At 43.7% G+C, this 11,720-nt stretch overlaps 1 protein-coding gene across 1 annotated transcript in view; it reads left to right on the top strand.

Annotated features, from left to right (window-relative positions):
• The window catches only part of Acox2 (acyl-CoA oxidase 2), a 34,061-nt gene that overhangs the window by 15,861 nt on the left and 6,480 nt on the right, over positions 1 to 11,720 (top strand). The window contains exon 13 of the mRNA XM_031345274.1: positions 1,597 to 1,814. Coding sequence (XP_031201134.1) covers positions 1,597 to 1,814 — 218 coding nt within the window. The remainder of the gene's footprint in view (positions 1 to 1,596; positions 1,815 to 11,720) is intronic.

Below are 11,720 nucleotides of genomic sequence, written 5' to 3'. Positions count from 1 at the left end.
GGGTAGTGGGGGGTGCAGTGCAAGGAAAGGTCCGGAAGCTAATCAGAGGAAAGCAGAGGCAGTCTGGTCCACCCTGAGGGTGGCTCTGCCATGAGCTTAGTGCAGGCTGTGGAGAGAATTGGGAAGATACAGAAACACTGTGGTATAGGATACAGGACTCAAAGTCACGAGGTGGGAAAGAAGTAAGAACACCTCCTAAGCTGGGGCAGCAAGGATGTCAGTCACCAACAGAAGACTGAGGCATTCATTCCTATTCTCAAGGCCCTCTCAGAACAGTAGTCCTGAAAAGCACCTACAGAAGCAGTCAGGCCAGGCTGTCAGGCAGACTGAGCAGGAATGCCACCTGGTGACTCAACATTCAACTACACACACCAGGGCTGCCATGAACTCTGCAGTCCTTGTCTGTGCCACTGAGCTCCACTCTACTGCCCGCCCTGCAAGGACTGCCACCAACCAGAGGGTTCGCCAGGACTGTGCACGCTCCTCAGATCCCAGGAAAGGAGCCACACCCGCCCAATGTTCATTTGTCTGTCTTCTAAACCTCTGCTCTGACCTTAAACACACCGCCACTGCTTGCCAGGGCTCCCTCAGTTAGCATGAGGAAAGCTAACAGAATCCTTTCTAAAGTGGAAGACAGACAACACAAAGGAGTGAAATGGCTGAGCCAAGGTGGCACCATCCTTTCCTGTGCCACAAAGACCCAGGTGGCCCTCAGGGACCTTCCAGGGAGAGACCTGCTGTTAATGTCTCCTCTCACCCCTTGGTAGAGCTCACAGATGGCACGCACAAAGGAAATACTCTGAAGCAGCCCCACGTTCAAACAGTGTAACAAGGATCCTGAAGGCCTCCCGTGGAGCAGGCATACATCCTTCAGATGTTGGGTTGAGTGGAGAGGGAACCCCAGGAAAGGAGTCCAAAGAGACATGGTTTTGTGGCAGTGGTCACTTGGTCACTGAAGCTCGCTCTACTAAGTGGTTAAGAGCCAACAGAGCCAGGGCCTCTCCCATAGCCTCATGAAAAAAGGCACTGCTTCCATCCAGGGGCTTAGGCTTTAGCTAGGATACCTTTCACACATACCTCAAGCCACACCCCACAGTGCACACACGTGCACACACTGCCTTACCACTAAAAACAGTAAGAAGCTGTTTTCCTGAGAAAAGTGAGACTGCTGCCCTTCAAGTACCCCAGGCTAGCCTCCAATGCTCCTGTATTATTTCTACTTTCTAATGCTCCTGAAGCCGTCTCGAGCAAAACAAGGAATCCAAAGGCCCAGTTTCACACTTCACACAGCCCCCAATGCACACACACACACACACACACACACACACACACACACACACGCACATACACGCACATACACGCACATACACGCACATACACGCACGCACATACACACACGCACACGCACGCGCACACGCACATGCGTGTGATTATACATATTCATACCACCAGTCACACCTGGAATAAACAAGAGAAAAAGTAACCACCAGTCCTCTAGGAGATACACGTACTCCACCTATCTTGCCAAGCTTCCAGAATGATCTGTGGAGCTGGGAATGAGTTGTCAGTGGCCTGTGAATCTTTGTGTCTTCATAGACTCACTGCTACTTCATCACTGTGAGGAATTTCAAGGAAGCTGTGGAGAAACTAGACAATGAACCAGAGATTCAGCGTGTGCTCCAGCGCCTCTGTGACCTCTATGCCTTACACGGTATTCTGACTAACTCAGGGGACTTTCTGCATGACGGCTTCCTGTCTGGGGCCCAAGAGGACATGGCAAGAACAGCCTTCCTGGACCTGCTTCCTTTGATCCGGTGAGTGACTGGTCCTTGAAACCATGTTAGACCCTGGTGCGCAGGCCAATTCTCAAACTAAGACCTTGAAAACTTGGGGTCTGGACAAGCTGATGCTTAGCACAATTTTACCAAAAGAAAGCATTAGGACTTAATGAAAGAAACTTTAGAGGAACTGGGAGAAAATTAGAAATTAACATGCTTAAGAGTGAGTTCCAGGTGCCAGGCAGTGGTGGTGCACTCCTTTAATCCCAGCACTTGGGAGGCAGAGGCAGGTGGATTTCTGAGTTCGGGGCCAGCCTGGTCTACAGAGTGAGTTCTGGGACAGCCAGAGCAATACAGAGAAACCCTGTCATGAAAAAACAAAAACAAAAACAAAACAAAACAAAAGAGTTCCAGGATAGCTAGGGTTACACAGAGAAACCCTGGCTTAAAACCACACCCTCCCCCCAAGAAAAGAATAAAATTAGTCCCTCACTTAAACTCTTCAACATTAGTAAGGAGCAATGTCTAAGGAGTATGAATAAAATCAGGCTGCTAATATGAGCATGTTCATACTAATTTTAATCATAACCAGCATTTAGTGAGGTTTGTGTACTATTATATGCATCATCTCATTTAATCCATACAGCCTTTGAATTGGACTTAATCTCCTTGTTCTGCTGAGGAAGAAGTTTAGGCTTATGTGAGTGAACTTCTGCATGACTAGGCAGAGGAGTTAGGCACACTCAGAGCTTTCTGACCTCTGACCATGTACCCTTCCTCTGTGTGTTCGGCTGTAGGGTGTTTAGCCTATGTCATGCATAGCCATGTCTCTGTTGAATGTGCTTTAGGTAAATTCATACCAAGTATGATTAGTGTATTTTGATACTTCCTTAACTTCAAGATAACTTTTTTAGACTTAATAATTTAGATACTGATTTATAAAGCAGTAATAAATACTTTTAAATGTAGAGCTGATCCTGTGAAATTTAGAGCCATGAATATGAGCAGTATTCATTCTGTTGCCAGCCAGCGGCAACAATAAGAATGGGTTTTCTGGAATATGGAGTCGGGAACCTGGCAAGCCATATCATTACCTTAACCACGTGGAAGGTTCTTAAAAATTAGATGACATGGAAGTGTGGTCACTCAGCCATCTTTCATTTAATTATCTCAGTTACAAGCCAACAGGTAGTATATGTGAGGCAAAACCCCTCCCCCAAGTTCATCAGCATGCTGGCCCAATCAGCAACTCATTATTCGGTCTCTGGAGGTGGGACTTCCGATGTAACTGGAACCAGGAGAGAGGCGTGGCAAATAGCAGGAGGTGGGCAGAGAGGTGTGGTTATGAGAGGCAGGCAGGGTCTGAAGAATCAGCCCGCAAGCAGGAGGGTTACACATTCTGTTATCTTTTTATATATAAAGTAAATATTGCTTTAAGAACACATCAAAACTGAAGTCTGACCTAACCAGACTACTAGAAGAAACAGGTATTAAACACTGTTAATTATTTATTAGTGTCAGTATAATATTAAAAAAGTTAACTTGAGAACACAACATTTTTTTAAAACTTTCTAGGTAAAAAAATGTGATGCTTATTGTGTGTGGAGGGAAATGTCCTTTCCCCTGAAACTCCCAATAGCTCTCATTGTCAATAAAAGATTTTAGATTTGTATAGATTTTCATAAGAAGTTAAAAAAATCAACCAAGTATTTTTTTGCTGTTGTTTCTAAAATGCAGTACTAACAAGCCCTTGTGGCTACATGTCAGCACATGGCTGATAGCTAGTATCTAATGTTTGTTCAATTAAACGATCAAATATGGAGCCAGAGAGGTGGCTCACAGGCTCCCAACCAAACACAACAATCTGAGTTTGATTCCACACAATGGAAGGCTAGCACCAGCTTCTGCAGTTATCCTCTGACCTCGAACTGCATACCATGGGATCCTCACCAAAGTAAATAAGTAATAATACAAACAAAAATGGTCAAAAACACACCTAACACAATTATACTAGGAGCTAAACTTACCCTAAAGTGGGAGATCCAGTATGGAAACATTAAGAGTGTAATTAGTACTACACAGTTCAAGCTCAAGTTGACCTAACTTTCTAACTTTCTGAAATGATTAGCATTTTAAAAACACATGAAAAAAAGTCACTTGGTCCTGGCTGGTGATGATCAGACACATAAGACCCTTAAACACCTCATAAGCGCAATGCACAGTGTGTGTGTGTGTGTGTGTGTGTGTGTGTGTGTGTGTGTGTGTGTGTATGTGTCTGTCTGTCTGTCTGTCTGTCTGTGTCTGTATCTGTGTGGTGGGTATATGTCTGTGTGTGTGTCTGTCTGTCTCTGTGTGTGTCTGTGTCTGTATCTCTGTGTGATGTATGTGTGTGTGTGTGTGTCTATGCCTCTGTGTGTGGGGTATTTGTATGCTTGTGTCTGTGTCTGTATCTCTGTGTGGTGTATATATGTCTGTGTGTGTCTGTGACTCTGTGTGGGGTGTGTATGTGTGTGTGTTGTGTGTGTGTGAGTCTATCTGTCTGTGTCTCTGTGTCGTGTGTGTGGTCTCTATGACTCTGTGTCTGTGTGTGGTGTGTAGTATGTATTTGTGTGTGTGTATGTCTGTGTCTGTGTGTGGTATGTAGTATGTGTATGTGTTTGTGTGTGTGTCTGTGTATAGTATATGTCTCTGTGTACATATGTGTGTGTCTGTGTCTCTGTGTCTGTATGTGTATCTGTGTGTGTGTCTGTGTGTAGTGTATAGTATGTGTCTATGTGTGTGTGTCTGTGTGTGTATGTGTGTATCTGTGTCTCTGTGTCTGTGTGTGTATCTGTATGTGTCTGTGTGTGTCTGTATGTGTATGTGTGTGTCTGTCTCTGTGTCTATGTGTGGTGTGCAGTATGTGTCTCTGTGTGTGTGTGTGTGTGTGTGTGTGTTCTAATCTGCACTCTGCTTTTCTAAGTGCTTGTTGTGGCTCCAATGACAGAAGCTGCCAACACATGCCTGGAAACCACAAATTGATGTACTTACATTATGGATCCTAAGTTGCCTTTCTTACTGCAGGGTAATTATGCAGGAAACAGACTCCATGCACTCATCAATTGAGCATCACAGGTCTCAGACTACATTCACCACCAACTCCCTCAGATTTCAGGGATGACAAAGCAAGGGCAGGACAGTATTCTAAGAGACACCAAAACCCGTTCCCAGTGTGAGACCAGTGAACTGGCCCAGCTCAGTTTTAGCACTTTAAGTCCTGCTGAATATCTCCACTAAGGAACTGCTGAGTAAAGGTGCAGACTGAACATATACATTTATTTTTGGAACCTTTCTGGAAATGTCAGCAAAAACATGAAATATATGTTTGTTTTGAGACAGTGTGTCATGTAGCCCAGACTGGCTTTCAATTTGCTACACAACCAAGAATAGCCTTGAACCTCTGACCATCCTGCCTCCATCTTCCTGGAGCTGGAATTACCAGCATTGGCCAACACACCCAGTTTTTATTCAGTGCTATGGTTTGAACCCAGGGCTTTGTACATGTTGGGCAAACACTCTACCAACTGACAGATTACACCCTTTGTAGTTGTTTAAATAGGTATGGTCCCCATAGACTGTTTGAATGCTTGGTCCATAGGGAGTGGCTCTAGAAGGTGTGGCCTTATTGGAGTGGGTGTGGCTTTGTTGGAGGAAGTGTGTCAGTGTGGGAGCAGGCTTTAAGGTCTCAGAAGCTCAAGCCCAGGCTCAGTGGCTCAGTCTCTTCCTGCTGCCTGCCAATCCAGATTTAGAATTCTAGCACCATGTCTGCCTGCCCACAACCATGCTTCCCACCATGATGATAATGGACTAAACCTCTAAACTGTAAGCCAGCCCCAATTAATGTTTTTCTTTATAAGAGTTGCCATTGTCATAGTGTCTCTTCACAGCAATAGAAACCCCAAGACAAAAGTTGGTACCAGGGACTGGGGCTTTGCTATGATAGACCTAACCATGCTTTTGTTTTTAGGAATGTGGATCTTAGAACTTTGGATTAGAATAGTAGTAGAAGAATTTTGGATTAATGGATCATACCAATAGGAACATGGAAGACAGTGGTGCTGAGGGTGATTTGAACTGTGGCCTGGCTCAAGAGATTTCAGAGGAGAAGGACTTTAGTAGTGGCTTAGAGATTTTTCTTTTGATACTTTGGCAATATGTGGCTGATTTTAGCCCTTATCTGAAAGGTCTGACTATGACTAAACTGAAGAGTTTTGATCAATGGCATTGGCAGAGAAAGTTTCAAAACAGCCTAGTATTTACTCTGCTTTGTGATTATCTGAGTTCACTCCTTTTTTAAAAGATTTTATTTATTTATTTTATGTGTATGAGTACACCTTAGCTGTACAAATGGTTATGAGCCTTCGTGTGGTTGTTGGGAATTGAATTTAGGACCTCTGCTTGCTCTGGTCAACCTCACTCACTCTGGTTGGCCCCGCTCACTCTGGTCAACCCTGCTCACTCAGTTCCTGCTTGCTCTGGCCCAAAGATTTAGTTATTATTATAAATAACTACACTGTAGCTGTCTTCAGATGCACCAGAAGGGGGTGTCAGATCTCATTACTGGTGGTTGTGAGCCACCATGTGGTTGCTGGAATTTGAACTCAGGACCTTCGGAAGAACAGTCGGTCAGTGCTCTTACCCACTGAGCCATCTCACCAGCCCTAGAGTTCACTCTTACAAAGATGTATAACTTATAAAAGCAAGCTGAGCAAGTAAAAACACAAAATGTACAGTTCAAGGATAAAAGGGGCACTAGGATGTGGAATGGAGCTAAATCCTGTGTTCAGGATGGAGTTGTGGCAATCCCAGAGAAAGTCAGAGACAAAAAAAAAAAAAAAAAAAAAAAAAAAAAAAAAAAAAAAAAAGACAATTTTTTTCTCTTTTTTTCCCTTTTATTGGATATTTTTTTTTGTTTTTTTTTTAAAGATTTATTTATTTATCATTATATGTAAGAACACTGTAGCTGTCTTCAGATGCATCAGAAGAGGGCATCAGATCTCATTATGGATGGTTGTGAGCCACCATGTGGTTGCTGGGATTTGAACTTAGGACCTTCGGTAAAGCAGTCAGTGCTCTTACCTGCTGAGCCATCTTACCAGCCCGGATATTTTCTTTATTTACATTTCAAATGTTATCTCCTTTCCAAGTCTCCCCTCTGGAAATTCCCTATCCCATCCTCCCTCCCCCTGCCTCTTTGAGGGTGCTCCCCCACCTATCCGCCCACTCCTGGCTTCCAGCCCTGGCATTCCCCTACACTGGGGCATCAAACCTCCTCAAACCCAAGGGCCGCTCCTCCCACTAATGTCCAACAGGGCCATCTTCTGCCACATATGCGGCTGGAGCCATGGGCCCCTAATATGTACCATTTGGTTAGTGATCCAGTCCCCGGGAGCTCCCAGGGGTCTGGCCGGTTGACACTGTTACTACCCCCATGGGCTGCAAACCCCTCAGCTCCTTCAGTCTCTTCTCCAACTCTATTGGGGACCCTGCATTCAGTCCATGGCTGCAAGCATCTGCATCTGTATTTGTCTGGGTTTGGTGACTGTATATGGGATGGATCCCAAGGTGGGGAATCTCTGGATGACCTTTCCTTCAGTTTCTGCTCCACACTTTGTCTCCATATTTCCTCCTGTGAGTATTTTTGTTCCCCTTTCTAAGAAGCACTGAAGCATCCATACTTTGGTCTTCCCTCTCCTTGAGCTTCATATGGTCTGTGAATTGTATCTTGGGTATTCCGAACTTTTGGGCTAATATCCACTTATCAGTGAGTGCATACCATGAGTGGTTTTTTGTGATTGGGTTATCTCACTCAGGATGATAGTTTCAAGTTCCATTCATTTGCCTGCAAATTTCATGAAGTCATTGTTTTTAATAGCTGAGTAGTATTCCATTGTATAAATATACCACAGTTTTTGTATCTATTCTTCTATTGAGAGACATTTGGATTGTTTCCAGCTTCTAGCTATTATAAATAAGGCTGCTATGAACATAGTGGAGCATGTGTCCTTATTATACATTGGAGCATCTTCTGGGTATATGCACAGGAGTGATACAGCTAAATCCTCTGGTAGTACTATGTACAATTTTCTGAGGAACCACCAAACTGATTTCCAGAGTGGTTGTACCAGCTTGCAGTCCCACCAGCAATGAAGGAGTGTTCCTCTTTCTCCACAACCTCTCCAGCATCTGCTGTCTCCTGAGTTTTTTATCCTAGCCATTCTGACTGGTGTGAGGTGGAATCTCAGGGTTGTTTTGATTTGCATTTCCCTGATGACTAAGGATGTTGAACATTTCTTTAGGTGCTTCTCGGCCATTCAGTATTCGTCAGTTGAGAATTCTTTGTTTAGCTCTGTACCCCATTTTTTAATAGGGTTATTTGGTTCTCTGGAGTCTAATTTCTTGAGTTCTTTGTATATATTGGATATTAGTCCTCTATCCGGTATAGGATTGGTAAAGATCTTTTCCCAATTTGTTGGTTGCCATTTTGTCCTATTGACATTGTCTTTTGCCTTACATAACCTTTGCAATTTTATGAGGTCCCATTTGTCGATTCTTGATCTTAGAGCATAAGCCATTGGTGTTCTGTTCAGGAATTTTTCCCCTGTGCCTATGTGCTTGAGGCTCTTCCCTACTTTCTTTTCTATTAGTTTCAGTGTATCTGGTTTTATGTGGAGGTCCTTGATCCACTTGGACTTGAGCTTTGTACAAGGAGATAGGGATGGATCTATTTGCATTCTTCTACATGCTAACCGCCAGTTAAGCCAGCACCATTTGTTGAAAATGCTGTCTTTTTTTTCCACTGGATGGCTTTAGCTCCTTTGCCAAAGATCAAGTGGCCATAGGTGTATGGGTTCATTTCTGGGTCTTCAATTCTAGTCAATTGACCTACCTGCCTGTCACTGTGCCAATACCATGCAGTTGTTATCACGATTGCTCTGTAGTACAGCTTGAGGTCTGGGATTGTGATTCCACCAGAGGTTCCTTTATTGTTGAGAATAGTTTTTGCTATCCTGGGTTTTTCATTATTCCAAATGAATTTGCAAATTGCTCTTTCTAACTCTAGGAAGAATTGAGTTGGAAGACAATAATTTTTAAAAAGAAGACCAATCAATAAAAAAATGTTTCTTAAAGAACATCATGTGAAAGACAGATCAAGGGACAAAAAGACAAAGAAAACCAAAAGATGGCAAAACATCAATAAAATAATTCAAGAAAATTCAACTCAAATGAAAGATACAGAGTTTCAGGTTGAAAAGTCCCACAGTGCCTACAAGCAGGAGACAGTTGTCTCCCACCCTAACCCCCAACACACACACAAGCACACGTGAGGGGAGGAACGTATGCTGGGAAGAAGGTAAGCGAGCATTGTGAGGGAGCAGAGGGCTCACTGAGGTTCTAAATGCTCTTGCACTAGTTTTTGTGTGGTGCTGGGGATCAAACCCATGGCCTTGAACATGCTAGGCAAATACTCTACCTGTGAGCTGCAGCTCCAGACCTTCAAACATTGAAACAAGCCAAAGAAGGCCTGGCCAGTAGGGTGATTTGAGGAAAGGCCTGAGAATACAGGGAAGGGGTTTCTAGGAATCATATAGCTACCAGGAAAAACCATTAGCCAAGCTGAGCACAATGTAGAAACACAAGGCAGGACACTATGGTGCTTGGTTTGTCTACCTAGAGGCCAGAAACAAGACCACAGAGGTGGGAAGTACAGCTGAGGGGAGGGTGAGACAAAGGGAGAGAATGGGTAAATAACTGAAAAACTAAAGATCTGGGCTTTCACTCTGTGTGAGAATGGGAAGGTTTAGAGCACAGGACACTTATTATAACCCAAAACAACCTAACATTTGTTGTATATTCATGCCTGGGGGCTATACACATATATATATAGATAGATGCATATGGATGCTTTTTAAATTTGGGGGTTTATTGTTTTGTTTTGTATATATATATATGTGTGTGTGTGTGTGTGTGTGTATGTGTATACATGTCCTGGTCCTCAAGCATTTCTCAACTGAGCCATGTCCCTGCCTATGAATAATAATATAATATAATGCAGGGTCTGGGAGTACAGTTCTGACGGTAGAACACTTACTTGCATATGGCATAAGTTTAACCTACAGCTCCAAAATCAATCATTATAAATAAAGTAAGAGAGAGAGAGAGAGAGAGAGAGAGAGAGAGAGCTAAGAAGTCTGGAAGCTAAGACAGTAATCCAGGTGAGAGATGATCATGGAACGCTGGCTGATGCAGTGGGAGTAGACAATATCTGGACATGCTCTGAAAACTGAACAGGCTTTGCTGATACTTAGATGTGGCCCAGGATAGAGAAGGCTATGGGGGATGTGGGGGAGCAGGTTTATATAAGATAGACAAGATCTCAGTGGTATGTGGCTCATTCTTAAAGCTGTGACAGAGATGATGTCATCAAGGAGTGAGCGAATAAGAACTGTCCAAAGGGACCCTCCAAAGACAGCAGGAGACTAACAACAGTTATTCCTGTGAAGGGCTGGAGGTTAAAACTGACATTAAACCAGTCCTCGCCAGAATGAGCAGGACTGGCAGAAGCAAACAAAATATTCCTGAATTCAGGTAAAAGAGAGCCATGATCTGGGGTGGATAAGGGGAGGGAGGCAGCAAACGCATGTTTGTGTCCCTTTTCTCCTTTCTGGATGTTAATGGCATGCTTTTCATCTTATTTCATATCTGCGGTGTCTTGACCTTCTTAGCTCTTTGAAGATTTTGGAGATTAAAAAAAAAACTGTTTCTTTTCTATTTTTAAGTTTTATTTTCCCTGCAGGCTCATTTGTATCCTTTAAGGTGTCTTATTCTTGATTATCTGGCTCTCCATCTTTTAGATTAAGGGCTTTTCTCTGGTGATCCCCAAGTGTCTGATTTTAGGTGAGAGTGAGGTGTTTAAATTTCAGTTTTTAATTTTACGAGTATGCCTCCATCTATGTAAGTGCACCCCATGGGAGCAATGTCTGAGGAGTTACAGACAGTTGGGAGCCACATCTAAGTGCTATCAGCTAAACCAAGAGCAGCAAGTGCTGTTTATCACTGAGCCATGTCTCCCGCCACCCCAAAGCTTGTCTTAAGAGAGATGACAGAAAGTGTGTCCGCTGATGGAGTGGCCCTGAGGGGTTTCTGACACTACACAGGAAGGAAAAGTATTGTCTGGAGTATTGCTCTCCAGTAGGCAAGGGCTCAAAGCATCTGGTAGACCTAGGAATGGGTAGACTTGGAGCAGGAGAGCAGAGATGGCTGGTACTAAGAGAGGCTCAATGTATAATGCTCAGAGGTGGGAACCTGTGGGAAGCCCTTATGACTTCCACTTGATCAGATGCAGAGTCACTCTGGTAAGGAAGGAGGAGGTAGATGCTGTAGATGGAAGAGACTGTGAAACAACCCCAGGCAAGTGAGTCAGTGAACCAGAGCAGTGGAGCATGTGACTGCTAGGCTGTGGCTCGGCTTATCTAAGCTCTTAGGACAACAGTGTAGCTGGTCTTTCCAGACATATATGATCACATATGTGGTGGCAGAAAACCAGTGAAAACAAGGAGTGGACTGGCCTAAACCAGCATGATAAGGAAGAAAAACTGCTAAATATATTTTTAGGGGGAAAAATACAATGGCCCATGGACTTTCCTCAGATTACAAAGAGAAATAAGACCCGAGGGTCATAAGGGGTATTAAACAAGCACTACAGTTTATTCACTCTCGCCAAAACAGGAGGCTCATTAGTTATTGTCAAGACAGGATTAAAAGCCAGCAAGATGGCTTGATGGACAAAGGTACTTGAAGCCCAGACTGACAAGAGTTCAGTCCCTTGGCTGATGATGTGCGTTTGATGCCTAAGATCCACATGTTTAGAAAGACTACCGACTCTCAACATATAGTGTACAG

This window comes from Mastomys coucha, unplaced genomic scaffold (assembly GCF_008632895.1).
Source record: "Mastomys coucha isolate ucsf_1 unplaced genomic scaffold, UCSF_Mcou_1 pScaffold10, whole genome shotgun sequence".
Taxonomy (NCBI): Eukaryota; Metazoa; Chordata; class Mammalia; order Rodentia; family Muridae; genus Mastomys; species Mastomys coucha.
The sequence above is the reverse complement of the archived record's forward strand: the minus strand, read 5'-3'. Positions and strand labels throughout refer to the sequence as shown.